This window comes from Mesocricetus auratus, unplaced genomic scaffold, assembly GCF_017639785.1.
Source record: "Mesocricetus auratus isolate SY011 unplaced genomic scaffold, BCM_Maur_2.0 Super-Scaffold_100019, whole genome shotgun sequence".
NCBI lineage: Eukaryota > Metazoa > Chordata > Mammalia > Rodentia > Cricetidae > Mesocricetus > Mesocricetus auratus.
The window spans coordinates 11,340,682-11,364,968 of record NW_024429200.1 but is presented as its reverse complement, the minus strand read 5'-3'; the positions used below and the strand labels follow the sequence as shown (position 1 = coordinate 11,364,968).

Genomic DNA, 24,287 nt, shown 5'->3' with positions numbered 1-24,287 from the left:
CGGTAGAGTTAGGGGTTCGGGTCCCAGCCCTGTGCGGCTCCCTACAGAGAGGGCAGCTGGGGTCACGATCTCAGTCACCCCAAAGGCGGCCCTGGAGGGTTCTCCTGCTCCGGCCTTGGTGCTCTGGTTCTGCGGGGCTGGCAGCTTGCTGGCTGGGGTCCTGCGTGCAGAGGGGAGGTGTGATGTCCCACGGCAGGAACTGTCGCTTTCTCGCACCAGTCAGGTTCGCCCTCTCCCGGCGCCGAGCAGTAACAGCATGAGCCCCGCGCGCCCCCTGGCGGCCAAGACGAAGAGGGACTCGGCGCCGAGCAGGTGGCGCCTCCGCAGCTCAGGGCCCGCGCGGGAGCCCGGGCTTGTAGGCAGACTCGCCAGCGGGCCGGGGCCCTTGCGTCCTCGGATCCCAGCCGTCATCTCCCTCCCTGCCAGGAGACAGAGGTGCAGAGTCTGCACCTGCCACACGGCCGCCAGGTGGGGTTAGAGTCCCCACGCCGCGAGCTTCCGGTTCCTCTGCCGACTGCTTCCATGTCCCCAAAGGAAGCTGCTACTAGGATCTGGGATTTTCTTTCTTTTCCTTCCTTCCTTCTTTCCTTCCTTCCTTCCTTCCTTCCTTCCTTCCTTCCTTCCTTCCTTCCTTCCTTCCTTCCTTCCTTCCTTCCTCCCTCCCTCCCTCCCTCCCTCCCTCCCTCCCTCCCTCCTTCCTTCCCTCCTCCCTCCCTCCCTTCCTTCCTTTTCTTTTTGATTTTCTGAGACAAGGTCTCTCTGGGTAACAGCTCTGGCTGTCCCAGAACTACCTCTGTAGATCAGGCTGGCCTCAAACTCAGAGATCTGCCTCCAAGTGCTGGGATTAAAGGCGTGGGATTTGTATTCTATACAGAAACCCCCCTGCTGCAGCAAGCGAAAGCTCCCAGGACTTGCCTCTGTCCCACTTCCAACAGTGAGTGGGTTAGGGAACACGCAGACTCTGAGTATAAATCCCCCCATGCTGCCCCCGCCCCACCCCGTGCTCTTCCTGAGAAAACACTGCGGCTTTTTTTTTCATGGTATATAATTTTTTTTTTTTTTTTTTTGGTTTTTCGAGACAGGGTTTCTCTGTATTGTTTGGAGGCTGTCCTGGAACTTGCTCTGTAGACCAGGCTGGTTTCGAGCTCACAGAGATCCGCCTGCCTCTGCCTCCCGAGTGCTGGGACTAAAGGCGTGCACCACCAACGCCTGGCTATAATTTTTTTACATATACACTGTTCTGCCTACATGCCAGAAGAGGACACCAGAAGAGGGCACCAGAGTGAATATTAGATGGTTGTGAGTCACCATGTGGTTGCTGGGAATTGAACTCAGGACTCCTGGAAGAGCAGTCAGTGCTCTTAACCTCTGAGCCATCTCTCCAGCCCTCATGGTATATAATTTTAATTAATTATATCTAGCCAGGCATTGGTGGCACACGCCTTTAGCCCCAGCACTCAGGAGGCAGAGGCAGGCGGATCTCTGTGAGTTTGAGACCAGCCTGGTCTACAGGAGCTCGTTCTAGGACAGCCTCCAAAGTCACAGAGAAACCCTGTCTCGAAAAACAAAAACAAACAAATAAATTATATCTTAAAACAAGCACTGTACATTTTGCTGCCAAATAACTTCGTTCTGGTAAAACACTTAAAATTCCTGGGAGGCAGAGGCAGGCAGAGGTCTGTGAGTTCAAGGCCAGCATGGTCTACAGCAAGAACTCCACAAAGACAGCCAACCTACACAGACAAACCCTGCCTTGAAAAAGAAACAACAAAAACTATTTAGTCATTTTATTTTATGTATGAGTGCTTTTGCCTGCGTGTATGTATATGTATCATGTGTGTGCCCGGTGCAAGCGGGGGTCGGAAGGCGGCAGCAGACCCCCAGGAACTGCAGACAAATGCTGTGGGCCACCATTCAGCGGCTGGAACAGAACTCAGGTCCTCTGGAAGAGCAACCAGCACTCTCTAACACTGAGCATCCCTCCAGGCCCCTAAAAAGACTTGTTTGGAAACAAGCTGGCTTTCAACTCACATTCCTCCGCCTTCCGAGCACTAGGTTACAGACGGGCCATGCTCTACCAGGCCTTTAAACACTGCAAAATTAGCATCCAGGATGAGAGATGCTACATGAAACACTCTGGATTTAAGCATGAATTATGAACATTAAAGCGGAAAATAACTCATTAACTTTATAGCATCAATGTATAGCAAAATGGGTACTACTGAGTTAAATAAAACCCTAATTTAATCTTTTAAAAAAAGTAACCCTAAACTGGGCAATGGTAGCACATATCTTTGATTCCAGCATTCAGGGGTTACATGCCCCCACCCCTCAAAGGGTTAGGGTTACCTTTTGTTTGTTTTGGTTTTGATCTTGGTTTTTCCAAACAGAGTTTCTCTGTGTAGCCTTGGCCATCCTGGGACTTGCTCTGAAGACCAGGCTGGCTTCAAACTCTTAGAGATCCACCCACCTCTGCATCCTGAGTGCTGGGATTAAAAGGGCTTGCCATCACCACTTGCAACAGAAAGTTTTTTTTTTTTTTTTTTTTTTTTTTTTACGAGACAGGGTTTCTCTGTATTGTTTTGGAGGCTGTCGGTCCAGCCCAGCCTCGAACTCACAGAGATCTGCCTGCCTCTGCCTCCCGAGTGCTGGGATTAAAGGCGTGCACCACCACCGCCCGGCTTGCAACAGAAAGTTTCAGTATACTTATGGAGATGGCATTCTATATTTCTGCTCTAAAGAGTGGCTTCCTGGTCAGTTTTTATTTACTGGTACTAAAGGTTGAATCCAGGACCTCACACCCCTAGGTAGGTATTCTATCACTAAGCTACATCTCCTGGCCCTACAGTTGAATTTTTATTTTCTGTCTCTTCTGAAGGCCTCAGAAACACTCGGGACATTGGCATCAGTGGAAATGGGTGTGCTGGACTCTGGACCTATGGACGCCTGGGTGGGTCAGCCATGCTGTATGTGATTGGGTCCTGGATGGCAGGAGACTCCAGCGGGTGCTGGCCACAGATTGGACACTTGGAACAGCATGAGCTCCATAGGCTCTCACCAAGCCTGCAGCCCTAGGACCCAGCACGGCCCCGGTTTCTCTCAGTTATGGCCAGCAAGGGTTCTCTAGAGCCATGGTTTCAACCTTCCTACTGCTGCGGCCTTTAACATGCTGTGGTGACCCAAATTACGAACTTATTTTCACTGCTACTTAATAACCATGCTTTTGCTACCATTATGAATAATAAATATCTGTGTTTTCCCATGGTCACTAAGGAGTCACTACCCACAGGTGGAGAACCATTGCTCTAGAGGAAGGCATTCAAGAGCTATCAGCACAGAACTCTTGACATCTGCAGAAGAGTTTCTGGGTTTCTTTTTATTTTTTAAAATAATTTATTTCATTTTATGTGTATTGGTGTAAGGGTATCACATCCCCTGGCATTAGAGTTGCAGACAATTGTAAGCTGTCATAAGGGTACTAGGAATTGAACCTGGGTCCTCTGGAAGAACAGTCCATGCTCTTAACCACTGAGCCATCTCTCCAGCCTACAGAAGAGCATCTTTATAAAAAGCATCACACCGGCTGGGCGGTGGTGGTGCATGCCTTTAATCCCAGCACTCTGGAGGCAGAGGCAGGCGGATCTCTGTGAGTTCGAGGCTGGGCTGGACCGACAGCCTCCAAAACAATACAGAGAAACCCTGTCTCTTAAAACCAAAAAATAAAAAAATAAAAAAAATAAAAAGCATCACTCTGCTTTCTGCTGGTGGTGATGCACACCTTAACCCCAGCTTTCAGGAGGCAGAGGCAGGCAGAGCGCTGAGTGTGAGACCAGCTTGTCTACAGAGCTAGTTCTAGAACAGCCAGGCCCACACAGAGAAACCCCATTTCAAAACAAAAACAACAACATAAAAACCCAACAACAAAAAGAACCCAACAAACAACAAAAAAAGAGCCATCATTCCACCTTTTCAAACAAATACCCAAGGCTGCCTGGGGGAGGGGGGGGCTGTCTGCCCTGTGCTGGTTGGCCCAGGTGGCAGGGTCCTACAAAGGCTACACCGTATCCGCCACACCTATCTGGTCCTGATTCATGACAACAGGGTACTCCACGGAGCAGCTGTGTCCCTGCCATTTCTTACACCCTCACATAAGGCTTTGGGAGCCACATCCTGAAACCTAGGAGTTCTTAGGTACCAGGAAGTACCATTGTTTAAAAACAGCCCTGAACTAGAGGGACACTCGTTTGAGGTAACTTCAAGTCCCGGAGGGGTCAGGTAACCTTCCCTTTCTTCCCAGAGGTTGCAGTTCTGGGGGTCAACCCTCAGCCACAATGGACATCGTTTGGTGGCTCCAGGAGTTATCTGGGACCTAAGCCTTCTCTTCCTTCTCTGGCATGAAGGACACCCCAAGATCCAATGTTACAGACCCCTGCGGTCTGCTGGCCTTCAGTGAGAAGTTGCTAAATGCAACTTCTGGGCCCACAACTTTGTAGAATCACATGCTTCAGAAACCCCCACCCGCTCTCCTGGAAAAGGGGCAGTGCCTCAGGCAAGCAGAGACAAGCTATTGCCACCCAGGGGGTAGCTCAGGGTCTGAGGGACTGACAGATATCTAGGTGGGTGCCTCCTGGCACTGTGACCGTGTTCCCGCGTTCAAAAATGGGTGCTGTGAACTCCCAAGGCCTTTGGGGTCTAAATAAACCGTACTCGTCATGGCTTTCCAGGTGGAGGATTCCACAGCAGCCTCTCTGGATCTTAGTGGTATGGTCTGGGCCAGTGTGCATGGACTTGTGTCAGAAGCCACTAGACTCGTTAATGAAGGGCCTGAGGTGTTTGGGAGCTGGAATTCAGTAGCCCAGCTCCTAAAGGAACCAGAACTCAACGGCTCTGGGCTTCCAGTCCTTTGGGTAAGAGACCAACAAGGACTACCTGCCCAACTGTTGTGGTTTGCTTCAGAGCATCTGCACGGTGCCCTTCCTTAGTCAAGGAACACTATTCTTAGTGTCTGCCCCGCCACGCTGAGTTTCTGACATGCAGATATGAAGATACTGGAGACAGTAGCCCTATGCCCAGGAAACAACAAAATATCAGATGTGAGGAAACCTGTCTTAGGTCTTGATTGCTCAGTGGGTGGGGTACAGATCTCACGTACCCACAGCACTGACCACGCCCATTTGGACGTAGTCACAGGTACGTGGGGGAAGGCAGAGATAAAGGTCAAGGAAGGAGGGGTCGTTTTCTCTCTTGGGGTTCCGGTGGAAGTCGGAGACCAGAAGAGCGATGACCTCAGTTCTCAGCTTCTCACGTTAGTGACTTCTCCCTAATAAAATAACATACGACATCCCTATCCTGTGGATGGCCGTCCTCCGTATCAAGTGCGCTTAGAGGACTGGACAGCACTGCCACCTGGTGGCTGGCTAGGGCAGTGTTAGTTTCCCAACGGCAGAGGTCAGCACTGGGTAGACAAAGCAGGCTCCTTCCTGTCCAGGAACTGACCATGAAGTTGACTAACCCCACGACTTCACTAGCTAAGTCTGCAGGATGCGGGTGGCTTAGGCACAGTAAGAATAGCGAGACCTCCTAGGACACAGGGCTCGCACAGGAGATGGCTTTGCAGGAGGGGCTCCGAGGCACGCCCTCAGCCGGCCTGTGGGCAGCCAGGGCCTTTGGTGATTCCTACCAAAGAGTATGACACCCTCCCTTACCAAGTCCTGTCCTTCTGTCTTGTTGGGTGTGTGTGGGCAGCTATTGATCAAGTTCAGCCATTTGCCAAGGTATATACACATTTTATTTAAAAAAGTTTACAGTTTTCATTATACACAACTATTAAGAGGTTATAGTCAGAGGAGGCATTTGTCCAGGTGACAGACATGCCCACTAGATCATCACAATGCAAGGACGGTGGAAAGAGATAGGGCAAGGAGGGGAGAGCGGTAAAAAGCTTAGATTTCAATTAAGGGCTGCTAAGTCCCTTTCATCTCTTCAAGTATCACACAACGTGTACCAAATACAATCAGTAATTAAAGGCCATTTCTTCCCACGCCCACAGCCAAGTAACTGCTACACCAAGAGCCGTGGCCATTCCTCAGGTGAGTGGAAAGCTGCACACCACGACCCCAACGGGCCTTCACTTCATTCCTAAAGAGCCGGCCAAGGTGTCCTGTGGCCAAAGGAAGATGAACACGGATTCAGAAGCTCAAAGAAACGCAGTTCTTTGTGCTCAATCAGAAATGAGTTGGTTTTTCGCTAAGCAAGGTTATGACCCAATTAGAAATGAACAAAAGAAAAACTCTTTGCTAACTTTTGTAAATGGCTTCACTTTTCTGAGTCACTAAAACAAAGGGGCCACGTGCCATTTAAAACCCAACGCCAGCTCTCAGAAACCTGACCCAGAGAGACTAGACTGGCAAGAGGATTGCTCATGATTCTTAGCCACCCCAAAAGGCAGCCTAGAAAATGCAAGTATCAGGTCGAGGCCAACTAGAACTTCAGGGAGCCCTTTCCAGGGCAGTTCCTGAGAAGAGACACTCCTCATGAGCCTAGATCAGCGTTGGCAATTAGAACAGCGCTCGAAGTGAACAAAAATATTAGTGCTGGAGAGATGTGGCAACTTCTGGGGACTCTCTCGTTAACAGGAAACGCTGGTTGAAGCTGCACAGTAGAGGAGGGTGGAGACTGCTGACCAGTGTCAAATGCCAGGGTGTATGTTGGCCACCACGGAGCACAGCCCACTGGCCCCAGTGCCGGGCTTCCAGGGGCACACAAACATGGCAGGCCTGGGCTGCAGGCGGCAGCCACATTGCTTGTCGGTGTTTGGCAAGAGCTCCAGTCATCTGAACAGGGGCAGAGAATGGTTCCCACTGGTAAACCACAAGGTAGGACCTCAAAACTGGTAGGAACAAAGGGTGGGTAAATGCCAGCAACAGCTGACTTACAGCCACTCCTCCTAAAGCAAGGGCTCGGTGTCCCCACAGGTAACTAGAGAGGGTTTCGGTGTCCAAACAGCCATGCTGCAGAGCTCATCTGTTTACTGTGGTGGCTGAGTCCCCAAGAGTCACAGCCAGGCTTTATTTCTGGGCCCTTTGCACCTATGGTTCAGGTATGGTCATCCAGCTCCAACCTCACCAAGGAGCAAGGGTGGGCCAAAAGGCGAGCAAAGCCAGTTTCCTAACAGGGCCTAGGCCCAGAGAGCAGCAATGTGAACGGAATCAGAACTGGTGCCAGGAAGTTGAGGGTAGTGATTTGGGGGGCAGTCATGAACTGCCAGTGCTGCAAAACCTTCACCAGGCTCAGGCCTGGACAGACTGCCCCACGGCTTCTGCACGGGAGGGAGCGGTATGTCTTCATTGGAGCCATGTGGTTCTGGAAGGGTCAGCAGTAGCTGCTCACACTCATTCCTAAACTTGACTCTTATGCTTTGTTGGACTTTTTGTTTTGTATCTTTTTCAACAAGATCAAAAGCAATCATCAGTACCTTGTTTTTTTTTTTTTTGGAAAGGTAATTAGAATACTATTTTTATACAGTATCGAAAAAATACAATTTTTTATTGTTTGAACTCAAAATCACCACCCAGCACTTCAAGCCTACCTAAGTAGCACCTACAGTAAAGGTTATAGCACGAGCAAACCACTAGTCCTCAAGGGCAAGGCGGGAAGGCTAGCACAGCCCTCCTTCCCAAACAGAAGACAGCACGCCAGGTAAGCACAGCATTACACAACATAGCGTCACACGACACAGCTGAAGCCACCTTCCAACAGGCGGGTGCCCGAGAGGACAGTACAATGACCCGACCACAGCCCCAGACTGCATTTTCCCCAAAGAAAACCTTTTGCTTCATGCCCATAATCAACATAAAATAAGTAATTATGTGTCTTTTTATTTAGGAAAATAATCATGCTGAAAGTTGTACTTTATATAGATTTTCAAAGGAAAGACTGATTGTGCTTTCTGAATTGAGAGAGAGGGGGAGAGAGAGAGGGGGAGAGAGAGAGAGGGAGAGAGAGAGAGGGAGAGAGGGAGGGAGAGAGAGAGAGAGAGAGAGAGAGAGAGAGAGAGAGAGAGAGAGAGAGAGAGAGAGAGAGAGAGAGAGAGAGAGAGAGAGAGAGAGAGAGAAGGGTCTCCCAATCTAACCAACTTAAACCCCGTGGAATATAGCACTTCTACACTAAACACATCGAAAGGAAAGTTCGTCCAAGGGGACATTCAAATGTCTTCGGAAGGTCTTACGATTGGCTACTTTGACTGTTCAGGTTTCGGCAAAAGAATACAGAGCTGCTGTCTAAACTGTCTCCAAATCCCTCAGTCAGATGGAAACTGCTGGGCACTCTGGGTGGCAGTTAGCGGAGCAGGCGCTGGCTGGGCAGCAGCGGCCACGTCCAGCTGTGTGACTTGGCTGCTACCGCACAGGGGAGGAAGCACCCTCCTCCCCCTCAACCCGCTTAGTCATGGTTCACGCCACTTCTCCCTCAGTCACAGAAGAACGTGGATCTTACCCACCTGAGTCCACTTTGGGTACAACAACTTCCATTTGATTCAACATTACCCATTTTAAATTTAGGATGTTTTGGGTCTCAGGTACCCACACTTCCCTCTCCCATAAGAGGTTGGCAATTGGGCTGCTGCCAGGAGCAGCTGCCAGAGAGAAAGCTAAGACTGGAGTTCAAAGGATCGTGCAGGGCTCAGGCCTCAAGGCCGGTCTTCCTCCTGATGGTCCACTGAGTGCCTTGTCCAGGGAGGAGACTGTCTCTTGGTAGGTAAAATTAAATCTGTAACCTAAGTTCAATTCACGCAAATTAAAAAAAAAAGGAACAAAAGAAAGGAAAACACCAAACAAAAAGTGCTTTCAGTTTTTGCAGCTCAGTCCAGGGCAGTGGTCTCCAACGGGCCCAGCGCTAGGATCAGACAGATGTAACTGCGTCTTCTACGTTTCTCCTCCAGTCCTGTTCTCTCAAAAACGTTCTGGATGACAAGCTGTAGCCCAAGAAAAGAACTGGGTTCAGAAAATACTCCAAAAAGGTTCTCAAAGCAAAACCAATGTGGCTGCAGGTCTGGCAGCACAGAGGGCAGGATTCTACCTAGAAAAATGCACTTAAATCTGAGTCCAAAAAAAAAAAAAAAAAAAAAAAAGTTCTAAGTCTCACTTCTCATTCAACTCCATCTCACACTGCTCCTCAGAACGGGCACGTAGGACTCGGGAGCAGCGGGCGTGTGCACACGGCTAGCTTCATACACTCCTAAAGCTCGCCTCTTCCTCACAACCTTTCCCTCCACTCTGGAAAAGCACTGCTCTATCTTCATCCAAGAGCTGGCAGATTTGGTTTTCTTTCTTTGGAACCATCAATAAAAAGAAGCAACCTTTTCTGTTGTTTTACTCATGTTTACCTATCAGAGCGGCAATTTCTTGACAGTTCAGTAGCACACAGGCTGACTTGACCAAATGGACTTATGAATGCATGCATTCAGACCGCATATTGCTACCAAAATGGAATGTGGGAATATGCTATGCACCTCAGGTTGAGAAATGACCAAGAAATCAAGATCTAAAGGGTGATATATAATATATATATATCAATGCTATTATTCATAAAAACCTTGTTTAGTAATAAAAAAAATTGCTTTGTTTAAATATGAATATTATAGTCTGCTTCTCATGGTTAGGAAATAATAGTCTTTCTGAAAAGCAGGTGCTTTTCTACTACAACTCCATGTCCTGGGCCTCATCTTCCGAAAAGTCAGACATAGAACTCTCCGATGAGCTGTCGCCAGTGCCCTCTTCCTGCTCCTTCAGGGCCTCCTCCGTGGCGTATTTCTGGATGTACTCTGCACAGGGGAGGACAAGTGAAGAAAACAGGGAGTGAGTCCACTGAGTTCAGGTACAAACTTCCCTGCTGTACTAGGGTGACAGCTGTGTGGTCAGCAGGGCAGCTGGACAGTTGTGGCATACACTTTCAAGACAGAGGCAGACAGATCTCTTATGAATTCCAAGACAGCCTGGTTTACAGAATGAGTTCCAGGACAGGCTCCAAGGGTACAGAGAAAACCTGTCCCAAAAAGCCAACTAACAGCGCACAGGTGCAGGTGTTCAAAGACGCCAGAGGTGTGGGCTGCGGTGTGAGTTACAGGTGGTTGTGAGCCACTCTATGTAGGGGCTGGGAACTGAACTTGGGTCCTTTGAAAAGCACCAAGCGCTGCTAACCACTGAGCCATTTCTCCAGCCCAGGAATTTCATTCATTTATTCATTTGTTTGTTTTTGGAGACAGGGTTTCTCTGTGGTTTTGGAAGCTGTCCTGGAACTCCCTCTGTAGACCAGGCTGGTCTTGAACTCACAGAGATCCGCCTGCCTCTGCCTCCCGAGTGCTGGGACTAAAGGCCTGCGCCACCACTGCCCGGTGGGATTTTGTCTGACTCATGGCTGGCTATTCTACTTCCCCTTCACAGAAGTTTCTACATCTGTCACACCATATTTAAGGTATTTGAAGAAACAAATGCCAAGGAAGCATTTACTAGGACAAGGCTTTGCAGAAGGACAAGAAATTAAGAACAATGTCACTGATGGAGGATAAAGCAGACATGGAAGGCAGGGACTGCCACGTGACAGAAATTGGATGAGGGCTAAGGGAGGCAGTTATAGCCACTTCAGCCCCCACGATCTGTCAGCCCTGCACAGAAAAGTCCATTTAGAGTCTTGGTGTCACCAAAATTGTGTGGTGGCTATGAAAAACTGAACATTAATCGTTCTTTTTTAGTTTTTTGAGACAAGGTTTTTCTCTGTAGTTCTGACTGTCTTGGAACTCACTCTACAGAGTTCGGTCTTGAACTTGGGGATCCACCTGCCCCTGCCATTCAAATGATGGGATCAAAGGAGTGTGCCACCACCCAGGGTCTCATGAGTCTAGGCTGGCTTCAAAATCTCTACAGATGTACGGACAACCCATGGCCTCCTGACTCAAACTCCTCAGGCAGGTGCCGCCATACCCAGCTCATGAGTGCTGGGTTTGTGTATGCCAGGAAGCACTCCACTCTATCAGCTATACCCCGGCTGGCCTTAAACTCTGAAGACAACGAGGCAGGGAGGTACACGTAAGTAAGAGAATCTTGTGTTTTTCTGTAGCAGTGATTCTCAACCTATGGGTCAGAGTCACTGCTCCCACGGGTGTTGCATGTGAGACACTCTGCACAGCAGATATTTACATTACAATTTGTAACAGTAACAAAATTAGTTATGAAGTAGCAATGGAAATAACTTCATAGCTGGGGTCACCACAGCATGAGGAGCTGTACTGAAGGGTGGGAGTGTTAGGAAGACTGAGGACCACGGTTCTATAGGGTAGCTTCTCGTGACTAACAGAGGCAGGGAATACACCCCAGCACCTCAACTCATTCAACTAACAGGACCATCCGAGGAGGAAGGGAGAGAGGCAGGCTGCCCAGCACCGAAGAAGACCCTGGCAGGTCGGTGCTGCTCAGCAAAGACTGCGTGTGCACGATCACATTTGCACGGAGGCCAGAGGCTGACACTGGTCTCTTGTCATTACTGTTCTCCACCTGTTTGGGGCAGAGCCTCTCCTGACCCTGACAGGGCCAGACAGCGAGTTCCAAGGAGCCTCCCTGTTGCTCTACTCCAGGTGTCAAGACAAGTACTTTAATGACGGAGCTATCTCCATTGCACTAGCAAAGGTGTCTTTTGCTTATTTTTCTGAGACAGGGTCTCTATGCAGCCCTGGCTGTCCTCTAACTCAAGAGACCTGCCTGCCTGAGCCTCCTGAGTGCAGGGATTAAGGTGTGAGCTCAAGTCTAACAGCCACAACAATCTCAGCTACCATACCTGGCTTGCTACAAAGGTTTTGAGCAGGGAAGTGACCCATCTTTAGGCAATCCCAAGGGTCCATTTCCACAGGCTGCGCACCTGAAATTTTTTTTTTAAGATTTATTTTCAATTATGTGGATATGGGTTATGTCTGTGTGTCTGCCATATGTGTTGGATATCTGAAGAGGCTAGAGACGTTGAATCCTTTGGAGCTGAAGTTCCAGGCAGCTGTGATCTGTTGGACATGGGTGCTGGGAATTAAACTCAGGCCTGTGTGGTGGGTTGAGCTAGAATGTCCCCCTTAGGCTTTTATTTGAATTCTTGGTCCCCAGTTAATGAAACTGGGGAGGATTAGGTGGTGTGGCCTTGAGGTTTCAAAAGCCCACGCCAGGCTGTTTTACCATCTCTCTGCCTCCAGATTATCGTTCGAATGTGAGCTCTTGGCCACCGCCCCAGTAGCATGCCTGCCTGCTGTCTGCTATACCCCCACCGTGATGATGGGTTAGTCTTCTCAAACTGTAAGCCCAGTTACATGCTTCCTTTCTAGACTGCTTTGGTTACCGTGTCTCTTCATGGCACCATTAACAGTGATGACCATGACACTCTGGAGGAAAGAGTAATCATACTCTCAGCTGTTGAGCCATCATCTCCCCAGGCCCCTACCCCTGCATTCTTAAACAGCAGAAGCTAGGTCTAAATGCTAACACCTAGGGAGAAAAGTTATGGACTTTTCTGTAGTGCAAGTACACCAAGCTGTAACTGCCACAGTAGTGTCCAAGGACAAGCTAGCAGAAGGGCAAGGCCTAAACACGTCCACTTGAGTCCATCTACCTGAGGGTTACCCGAAGCCAAGAATAACAACTCAGGGGAGACAGGGAGCCCGGGAGTCCAATAAATTGGTCATAGAGAATGGTCACATTTAGGGATAACATATGAGATGTGCTTCAGAAAGGAAGAAAGCACCAACAGTGCTGCGAGGCCCAGGACTACGGGAACTGGGAAGGGTCCATAGCCTTGGAAGCCAGGTCAGTAGAAGGGAAAGCAATGACAGAAGCCGAGTGTGACACACGCAGCCTGATCCCTAGGAGGGCTCACGGGAGCAGATAAGGCTTTGGAACTATGTGATTCTAGCAGCGATGGGATTAAGGATAAAAGAAGAAGGGATGAGTTTGAGAAATAAGGCAAGGCACCTACATTTCCTGAAAAATAGTGAGCCAGTATACACAAGTACAATAGCAAACAGGCTGAGCTCAAGTCTAACAGCCACAACAATCTCAGACCACCAAGAATGGCAAACTGACCCTCAACATGGACACCACACAGAGTTAGGCTCGGTCCCTGAGATGAGCACAGGTCTGGGTCCTGCTCTAACTAGGACCAGAGCAGACCTGTACTACAGTGAGGTTAATACTATATTGTTGAGGCATAATGAGTATAAGAATGACAGAATATTTTCATACATGGCCCCCTGGTATTCTTGTAACTTAAGTCTTGCACAGCTAAAGGGGAAGGCCTATGGATTCAAGCTCCCTAACATTCTTTTACTGCCATTGTTGGCAAATGGATTTGATGGGCACTTAACTCCAGCGCCTGCCATTGGTGCAGAAGGAGCAGACGCGCCGTCACACTCCAAGTTCTTTTCCATTAGGTGTTGCTGCTTTATGCACCTAACCCTTTTTTACTAGGCAAGTTCTCAGATACAGACCACGGCAAAGAGGCAAGCCAGGGCTATGGGTATAGTGCAACCATAGAACACACCGAACAGGAGAAGAGACAAGCTGATCAAACCCGGGAAATAGTTTTAGATGTTCTTCCACAACCTGACTTCTCTTAATCTAACTGCATCCCCAGTATGCAAGTGGTCCTAAGCATGGGAAAGCAGCATTCTAAACCGAGTGACTTAAGGGAGTTTTAATTGGCCAACTAAAAGTGCATGCCACCTTACCTTTAATTTTCTGCTTGTACTCCTCTGGTCGGTGGAGGTACATGGCTGCGGCGTCGCCATTGAGAGGATCTATGGGGTTAGGATAGGCCAACAACTGGGGAAGGAAGGACTCAAATATATTGGTAAGATCTGAAAAAAAACAAAAACAACACATACTTCATTCTTGAACAAGTAATTACAGCAGTCAAGGATGATGACTTTAATTATTTTCATTTATGTCTATGTATTTTAGGCTGCTGGGTACCTGCTAGGTTTTCTATAAGAGCAGTAAGCATTTTTTAAAAATGTATGCTTTATGTCTTTCACATCAGGCTTCCCAATCCCACCCACCTCCTGTCCCCTTGAATAGGCCCCTGAACCCCTGCCTCAAAGTAAAACAAAATAGATTTAAGATTAGAAAAAAAGGAAAAAGAAGGCAAAGTCTCATCTTGGAAGCTGCAGTGTGACAAGTGAGTCACAGTGACCCTGACCACACGTCTTTACACGGGGGTGTTCACCGTAAGAGTCACTGGTCTGCTTGGACGCTTCTGGTTTCTGCTACACTATTGACAACAGGCCCTCACTGGGACTCTTCCTGGACATCCTGTTGCTGCCCTGGGTAGCCCTGGGCAGGACCCCCATTCCCGTGTCCCAGCAGATCACAGATGGGGTGGGTATTGGGCTGAGCCAGCACTTAACCCTGGTTTTGGGCCTGGACAGTTTGAGGGTTGGTCAGCCTGCCAACTCTCCCCAGCCCTCACCACCAGGTGAGCCCTCCTGCAATGCCCTGGCCAGTTCTTAGGTTCCTCACGCCTCCACCTTCAAGGCCAGCTCTACTGTGCTGCCCAGGCGAGCGGTAGGGCCACTCTCCTGAGCAGCTCTCTCTCCACTGCTCAGCACCCTCCTTCGTACATCCTGCTCACCTGCTTGAATTCTTGACTACTACAGGGATGGCTTCCACAAAGGTGTGATCCACAGTAACAACCATTTTTAACATCAATTACATTTTAAAAATTTAAACTTAAGGAACCAGGATATACTGAATATTATTATTATTCTCTTTGAACGGCAATTTCCCCCAACCTTTCCCTAACTCCATTTTCCTATTTTTGAACCGATGGGAGTTGTAATCTAAGGCCATGTGTTAGACTGGTATGACCACAGCCCTGTTTTCTCAATTCTAATTTACTCTATTTCCCAAACTGAGACTCTAGGAACACATGATTTATTGAAAATTATATCCTAATAATCTACTCCAACCCAAGTTACTGTAATTTTTGTTCTTTTTTTTTATAGGAATTGACATTTACTATTCTGTTCCCCAAGTTCCCTGACAAGACTGCATTAAGTAGCTCAGCTGGCCTTGAATTAATGATCCCTCCGAATGCTGGGACTGTAAGAATGGGCTGGTATTAACTTCTACTAGGTATAGATATAATCAAGGTCTCTAACTATTCAAAATAAGGGGAGAAATCGGGGCTGGAGAGATGGCTCAGCGGTTAAGAGCACTGACTGTTCTTCCAGAGGTCCTGAGTTCAATTCCTGGCAACCACATGGTGGCTCACAACCACCTTGAATGAGATCTGGTGGGGGAGGGGGGATCTAGCTTGGCATGGTAGCACATGACTTTAATCCCAGCACTCGGGAGGCAGGAGGCAGAAGGCAGAGGCAGGCGGATCTCTGTGAGTCTGAGGCTGGCCTGGTCTACAGAGTGAGTTCCAGGACAGCCAGGGCTACACAGAGAAACACCAAGGGTGAGGGAAGCAGAAATTTATAGAAACCAGTTATAACCACAAAGCAGATAAGCAGCCTACTGCTGACATAACCCTTGTCTAACTGGCATGCCCACATGGTGTATGTAGACAGCAAACACACCCCAGCCTTGAAGAGCTGGGTAAACTCAGTCCACACTTCCCTCACTTCAGATGTCATTCCCATCTTCAGTCATGTCAGACTCAAGGGCCTCCATTCCTCATACTCCAGCTACCCTGCACATAAACACTCCTGTCTCTAGAATACTCAAGTCACAAAACTCCTGCTCTTTATTCACTTGTTCTTACTGGATTTGGTCTATTTTTACAATGACTGCCTACGCACTGTTACTAGTGGGTACTGTGCCAAGCCTCACTACCTGAGATCTGTGGTTCCCCATGGAATCTAGGAGTACATGAAAATATTTCTGGTCACTACAACAGGGTGGGATGCTACTGGCATCTACTGGGTAAAGATCATGGATGCTATTAAAGTTATTATACATAGGACACACAACAAAGAATGATCTGTACGAAAATGACATTTATGGCAAGGGTGAAAAATCCGTTAGATATAAAAAATGGATTTTCAAAACTTCTATGAAAGGTTGGAAGAATTACTTTAGATCTTGTGGTCAACAAGTGTCTGTTCAGTACAGCTCTGCAGCTGTGGCAACGCAGTCAAAGGTAAGGACACACGGGAGTGACTGCTGCTCACTTGGCATGCTCAAGGCCCGAGGCTCATTCCCCAATACCAACCAAAAAAAGAGGAAGAAACCCTTCAGACTGCAGGTTCTTCCTCTCACTTCCTGGAATACTGTAGCCTCGCGCTTCTCAACAGAGCATTCTGCAGAGATAAAAACGTCCTGTCTCTGTATTGTCTAAAACATCTGCCACAGATCACATGTGTCTGCTAAAGATACGCTGAGCGTAAACTAGGAACTACGCTTTTCGTTTTACTCAGGCCTACTTTTAAGCACTCACACGTCTCTGGGTAGCTTGTTCATTCTGTTCTTACAGAGCGGTTCCATCCAGCATGTGAAGGCAGGCCTCAGAGGTTCCCACCTGGGCTTTAAAGGCTGTCTTCACCATAGCCCCATGGAACCAAATTCAAGAAGGCAAAACAAAACAACGTTCCTCTAAGACTTTCACTAACATTTGTAGTTTTTAAAATTTAGGCTGGCGGGGCTAGAGAGACGGCTCAGAGGTTAAGAGCCTCTTCCAGAGGTCCTGAGTTCAATTCCCAGCAACCACATGGTGGCTCACAACCATCTGTAACGAGATCTGGTGCCCTCTTCTGGCATGGAGGCAAAACATTGTATATACAATAAACAAATCTTAAAAAAAAAAAATCTAGCCGGGCGTTGGTGGCGCACGCCTTTAATCCCAGCACTTGGGAGGCAGAGGCAGGAGGATCTCTGTGAGTTCAAGGCCAGCCTGGTCTATAAAGTGAATTCCAGGACAGCCTCCAAAGCCACAGAGAAACCCTGTCTCGAAAAACCAAAAAAAAAAAAAAACAAAAAAAAAAATCTAGCCTGGATGTGCTGACACAGGCCTTTAATCCCAGCACTTGGGAAATAAAGGCAGGGGATCTCTGGGAGTTGAAGGCCAGCCTCGCCTACAGAGCAAGTTCTAGGACAGCCAGAGCTGTTACAGAGAAACCCTGTCTTGACAGATAATTAAATAGATAAATAAATAATAAGAGTTGTACAAACCAGAATGCCAGAGCAGGAGAGTTAGCAATAGTCATAGTCAGAGGAACACACTGCACTAACCACAAGCCAAGACCTTGCTGTGTAATTCAAGCTGGCCTCACATTCTTGATCCTCTACTCTCTTAGCCTAGATATGCAGGGGAGGGCCTAGGCCCTGCCCCAAATGACTCGACAGACTGACAATCCCTCATGGAAGACCTCACCCTCCCTGGAGAGAGGATGGGGGATCGGTAAAGGGGTTGGTGGGGGGCATGGGAGGATGGAGGGAGAGGGATCAGGGATATATAAAATAAGATTATTTCTAATTTAAATAAAATTTATACAAAACAATGTCTTGATCCTCCTTCCTCAGCATCCCCCTGTTGCTAACCTACCACACTTGGTTTGGTCAGATAAACTTTGAGTTTAGGTGAGTATTTGATTACAACCAATGAGATGGTCACTTCCACCAATCCATTACACACAGACGCTGACATGCACAGGTTAAGTAATGTGCCCCAAAGGCTGCACCCCTACCTTGCTGCTTCTGTCAATGGGTGAGACCCACTGCCTCAGTTTCATGAGGAGGCAGCCATGACAAGGTCAATAGAGGCCTGAGTTTCAGATTGCCCTAAGGCAATACCTGCTTCCAGGTAGGACCACAAACTAAGACCACCCACCCCTTTCACCAAGAACCCCTAGACAAATGTTAGCCAACCAGGGGTCTGGAACCTTAGAAATCCCTCACTCCACTATTCTCTGTCATTTCTCTGAGACAGGTCACTGTTTCTCTCTTTCCTCCCTTCCCCCCAATAAATTTTTACACACACACACCACACCACCCCAACTGAGCTCAAGGCTCTCTGATTGTGCCAATTCATTAGATACACATAAGAGTTTGAACTTGAATAAAGGCTCTTTGTTTTTACCTACAGGACTTGGTCTTCGTGTTGATTTTTTGGGGTACTCAGCGATTTAGGCATAAGATCCATGTCTGCCACAAAATTGCAATGTTCAGGGGAGCCATGCATGCCTAGAGACAGGCTTGCCTCTTTCCAAAGTTTCCTTCTCACAAGAGCAAGGCCAGCAGAATGGGCTTTAACACAATGTCTAGGCTGCCTCTGCAGCTACTTCACAGTGGCAAAGTGATTACTTTCCAGTCCCCCCTCCCCACAGGAAATGGCCCATGCTGCTCACAGAACTGAGGACATTCACTGCCACGATTTGTTGACAGGGGCTGCTGAAAACCATGTTACTCTTCAATGTTCCCACTAAAACACAAAACCTTTAAAAAATAAAGTCTAGGTTTTGTTTTCATTGACGTTCAGAAGGGCTTGGGGGCAAGCTAAAGAAATACTGCAGACCACCTGTTACGTAACCAGGGCTTGCCTGTGTCCCAGGAAGAGAGTTGATAAACTTTCCTAGAATTTAAGTTTCCTTAAGTTACCAGTAAGTAGCTTTGCCACTGTGTTTGTTGCAAACAAAAGAACCCTTAATTATTGGTTCATCCTTCCTGTGCTCCATTGCTACAGATGTGGTTACTCACACCAGCAGAACAGAAAAGCAAAGAAGGGAAGCTCTGGGTGGAGATGATACACAACTTTTGGGCACCAGGAGCTTCTGGCTCTGGCCACTAGGAGGCAGTGGGAGCTCCCTCAAGTGGCCAGCAGAGACAACAGGGCCAAGGAGCCCGTTCTGCACGTGAAGAGGTGCAGAACAGGCTAAGACAAGACATGAGGCTTAGCATGCCATTCAGTCACAGAGCACTTGGAAGGCTCTGGGCACCAAAGCAAAACAAAACAAACTAAAACCCCTAAACAAAGGTGCTGGCAGAGCAGTCCCAAACAACAAACTAAGAAATAAAGACAGCTAGGTAGTGGGGGCATACACCTTTAATCCTAGCACTTGGGAGGCAGAGGTAGGCAGGTCTCTGTGATCGAGTCCAACCTGGTCTACAGAGTCCCAGGACTGAGAGAGCTACACAGAGAAACCTTGTCTACACAGAGAAACCTTGTCTACACAGAGAAACCTCGTTTTGAAAACCAAAACTAAGTGAGCAAACGACAGAATGACAGCAGGCATCTTAGGAAAAATTCACAACAAACACTGTTTTATTGTTAAAATATTTTAGGACAGGATCTCACTCTGTAGCTCAGACTGTCTCCAAACTCTTGGTGATCCTCCTGCCTCAGCCTCCTGATTGTTGAGATTATGAACATCCTTTCTCACAACGAATTTCTTTCCTAGAATGTTTCTCAAAAGTAAAAAAGCCCTAGAGGATCCTGCACACATATCCAAGCTTGTGTACACACAGTCAGGGAATACCATTCATTGCTGTCCCCACAGTGCAGGCAGGAAGGGAGTGGGAATTTGTGTGTGGGGGTCTCTGGCTCAATCCTAAACATCTGGGTGTGGAGCTGAAGAAGTTCTAGTTGAGGAGGCCCTGGCTGGCCTGGAACTCACAGACTGCTGTCTCTGCCTCCAGAGTACTAGGGATTAAAGGTGGTGCCACCATGCCTGGCTCCCTGAACCCCCTTCTCACCACTTCTCCTGTTTACTGTGACCACCAAATTCTCCAGGCAGATCTAATTAGAGGCATTAAGGGGCTGCCTCAGGAGAGCAAGCAGGAGCAACTATCAGCAAACGCGCCGTGGATATCTGACTTGGCAAATCCCATTGGGCCACACTACCTTCAGTGACGGGTATATTTGCTCCTCAATAATGAATAATGAATAATGGGTGAAAGCCTCAAGTCTAATAATCTCAGGCCCCCACTAACTTGCTCACTGATCTTCTAAGTCTCTCCTCTCCGCACCTCAACTTCTTCACCTGTAAAAAGAGAAGTATAATACCGCTGTTCTTAATCAGGATGTTTCACACAGCACTAAAACAACTATAAAACACATTTCAAACTAAGCAAAGGACTAGCCTAAAATAGTGTACTAATGTGACATCTCATCAGAGTACAGATGCCAGCTCCCTGTATCTCTTAAGGAATGCTATGTTAAATAATCATGCAGCTGACTAATTCTTAAAGCGCAGTGATGCACAGGAGAGGAATTGTATGGCTAATGTTTTTTTCTTGGTTGTTTATGAGACAGTGTCCATTAGGCTGGGTTGTTTTTTTTTAAAGATTTATTTATTTATTATATATACAGTATTCTGTCTGCATGTATGTCCACAGGCCAGGAAGAGGGCACCAGATCTCATTACTTATGGTTGTGAGCCACCATGTGGTTACTGGGAATTGAACTCAGGACCCCTGGAAGAACAGTCAGTGCTCTTAACCTCTAGCCCTAGGCTGGGTTTTTCTTTCTTTCTTTCTTTCTTTCTTTCTTTCTTTCTTTCTTTCTTTCTTTCTTTCTTTCTTTCTTTCTTTCTTTCTTTCTTTCTTTCTTTCTTTCTTTCATGGATAGGACAAGTGGTGGTGGCGCACGCCGTTAATCCCAGTACTTGAGAGGCAGAGGCAGACGGATCTCTGTTTGAGGCCAGCCTATTTATTGGTCTACAAAGCAAGTTCCAGAATAACCAGAACTGCTTCACAGAGAAACCCTGTCTCAAACCACACCAGCAAAATCCTGTGGATGCCTCTCTGAAACCACAATTAGCAACCACTTGGACTTTTACTTGCAAATTCTTTTCTTTTCAGGTTCAATGCAGAAAATACTATCATTGTACACTAAGTAAGCATCAGGGCTGGGGGTGGCTCAGTCAGTAGGGCGCTTGCCTGTAGGCACAAAGAACTGAGCTTGAGTTCTCGGAATGCATGAAAAAGTCCTGGGCATACACTTGTAATCCCAGCGCTGATGAGATGAGCTGCAGAGGCAGGCCTATCCCTGGAGCGTGTCAGCCAGCTAGCTTTGCTACTTGTTGAAGTTATACACCACCAAGGAGAGAAGCCCTGTCCCAAATGTGTTAGGAACAGCAGCAGGGTTGCTCTTCCCCTCCATGCACGTGCACAATCATCCTACCCACACCTCCATTTTCAAGAGCCACCCCCCACCCCGTCCTTCTACCACCCATCCTATGGCTGTACAAGTCTGGCACAGGTCTGCCATAGGTGCAGCTCCCCTTAAAAACAAAACAAAACAGTGTGTTGTGATTTACAGATACAGGGCAGTGGTGGCACACGCCTTTAGTCCCAGCACTTGGGAGGCAGAAACAGGCGGATCTCTGTGAGTTCCAGGCCAGCCTGGTTTACAGAGTGAGTTTCAGGACAGCTAGAGCTGTTACACAGGGAAAGTCTGCCCCAAAACAAACAAACAAACAAAGATAAGTAAATAACCCTCCAAACAAACAAGAATTAGCTTTGTAAACGGCACATGGTAGCACACACCTTTAATCCTACCACTCAGAAGCAGAGTTTGAGGCCAGCCTGGTCTATATAGTTCAATTCCAAGCCAACCAAGGCTACTAAGTTAAGTGAGACATTGTCCACCCACCTTTCCCAAAGAATTAGTTTTGTAGACTCACTCTGGGAGCCAACCCATGGTTTTAGAATATTAAAACAACAGGGCTGTTTAGATGGCTCAATGGTTAAGAGCACTGGTTGCTCTTCCAGAGGTCCTGAGTTCAATTCCCAGCAAACACACTGGCGATTCTCAATCATCCACAGTGGGATCTGATGCCCTCTTTTGGCATAAAGCTGTATATACAGATAGAATACCCATGTATTAAAGCAGGGCTGGGGAGATGGCTCTTTCAGACATCCAGGTTCAATTCCCAGCACCCACATGGTGACTCACAACCATCCATAATAGGGTTTGGCGCCCTCTTCTGGTGTGCAGGCATACATGCAGATAGACCACTATATACATAATAAATAAGTCTTCAAAACAAAAACAAAAAATATTAAAGCAATAAATCTTTTAATAGATCTTTTATATTTCTAGTTTTATCAGATCTGACATACCTAAAATTAATTTTGTAAAAAATCCATTCCCTTCTGGTCAAGGAGTGGGTTCCCTAAATACCCTTGCCCTTGGGGTCTGTAGTGGCTAAAATGAGAGTGGCCCCCAAAGGGGTGGAATGTTTAGGAAGGGTGAGAAGGTGTGGCCTTGTAGGAGGGGTGTCTCTGCCAGGCCCAGGTCCCTCTCCACCTCTCACCTGCAGATAAGAAAGGGGGTGGGTGAGAGGGTGGGGTGGGTGAGTGGGTCTTGAGTAAGCTCTCAGCTATTGTTTCAGGCCACGCCTACTGCCATGACATCACAGACTCACCCTCTGAATTGTAGGCAAGCCCCAATTAAATACTTTCCTTTATTGGTTGCGTTGGCTATAAGCAATAGAAAAGTAAGTAAGATAGAACCCAGAAAGGAGTTTGGTTAGGTTTTCTTTCTGTAACTGCCCTGATAAAATGACTCCACCCCATGTCTCAGTCATGCTGGACAGCCAGAAAAAGCTCTCTGAAAACAATCAACATTTTCTTCTTCAAAGGCAAGTTCCAGTGCCCCGCATGCCAGGACACTATTCTTAGCATAAACAGGACCAAGCACAGCGGCATGTACGTCTGACTAACTAACCTGGACAGTCACAGCCAGTCACTGTCTTTTTCTGTAATACAAGCTGAAAGTGGAGGGAGGAATATATCTCATTCACAACTAGACAGGGAAAAGGATGAACCAAAACTAAAGGGCATCAATTCCTGTGGTCTAGAACCCATGATTCCTCTGTGACTTACAGAGATATCTTTTCTTGGGATTCTGGCCATTGCTAACTCAAATTTGTGGCTAAGTAAGCTGTGGTCACCTCAAGATTTCAATCATGTTATTCATATCCTTAACTACTAGGGAAAAACCAGCCACTGACCTTTCAAAATCCCACCATCAACTTGCAAACAAGTCAGGAATTTTTACCATGCTCAGAATAAAGCCAACCATGAAATTTCATTTCATTTACTCAGTCAGGTATGGGACGATCTACTATATAAGGTAGCCACTTTGGGGGTTAGGGGTGGATAAAGACTAAAATAGAGCTGGGTGGTATGATGGTACAGTCTTTAATTGAGTACTTGAGAACTAGCCAAGGCTCAAGACTTTGCCTCAAAATAGAGACAGACAAGAAAAAAGTTGGCCAGGTGGTGGTGGCCCACACCTTTAATCCCATCATTTAGGAGGCAGAGGCAGGATCTCTGTGAGTTCAAACCAGCCTGGTCTACAGAGAGATTTCCAGGACAGGCAGGGGCACATAAAGAAATACTGTGTGTTTGTGGTGGTGGGGGGGGCTAAGAAAAGGAAAAAAGATCATTTTAGTTCGAGTTGCTATTGCAGTGAATGAAGAGAGACCATCACCACGGCAACTCTTATACAAGGAAATATTTAACTGGGGTGGCTCACTTACAGAGTTCAGTCCATTATCATCACGATAGGGGGTGTGGTGGCTTTCAGGGAACAGGAAGTCGACTGACTCACTGTATCCCAAGCATAGGAAACCTCAAAGCCTGTTCTCTCAGTGAGGCACTTCCCCCAACAAGGCCATTCCCATTTCACCAAAGCCACACAGGCTTACAATGCCACTCCCTAGGAGACTATGGGGGCCAATTACATCCAAACTACGAAAGATTCAAAACAACAACAAAATAACTACAGGCTAATCTCGTGGAAGCATTTTTTTCAGATGGCTCCAGCTTTCATCAAGCTGATTTTCCCACTTCTCTTGCCTCCCACCAACACAGATCCTTGGAGCTGGGCTTTTAGGTAGGTTGTGAGGTGCCTGATGTGGATATTGGAAACAAATTCTGGAGGAACACCAAGTGAGCTTAACTGGTGAGTCATCCCTCTCCAGACCCTCCACCAATTCTTAAATTTCATTTGTCTTTGACACTGAAATCCAGATCCCCTTGGCTGCAGTTGAAGTTTTCCAGTGCTTTTATCACTGAAGTCTGCAAGAGCAGGAAGGGATTTAAGAAAAGATGCTATTATGCTATAATACAGAGCAAATCAATTTTGTCATCTGCTATTTTCTCTCAATGTCATTAAGAGTACATCAGATAACTACTAGATAAATACTAGAGAACTTTATACTGATGACATCATCTTTACAGAAGTAACCACATTACCAATTGTAATTAATTCTCTTGCAATATTAAGTAATATAAAATTACCTGGTAATTAAA

The 24,287-nt window shown here is 47.3% G+C and overlaps 1 protein-coding gene across 2 annotated transcripts in view; it reads right to left on the bottom strand.

Annotated features, from left to right (window-relative positions):
• Positions 1-5,770: 5,770 nt before the first annotated feature.
• Ube2h (ubiquitin conjugating enzyme E2 H) overlaps positions 5,771-24,287 on the bottom strand; it is an 82,185-nt gene continuing 63,668 nt past the window's right edge. For both annotated transcript variants that reach the window (XM_040728663.1, XM_040728662.1), the window contains 2 exons: positions 13,754-13,882; positions 5,771-9,820 (listed from right to left, as the gene is read on the bottom strand). In XM_040728663.1, coding sequence (XP_040584597.1) covers positions 9,696-9,820; positions 13,754-13,882 — 254 coding nt within the window. In that variant the 3' untranslated portion in view covers positions 5,771-9,695. The remainder of the gene's footprint in view (positions 9,821-13,753; positions 13,883-24,287) is intronic.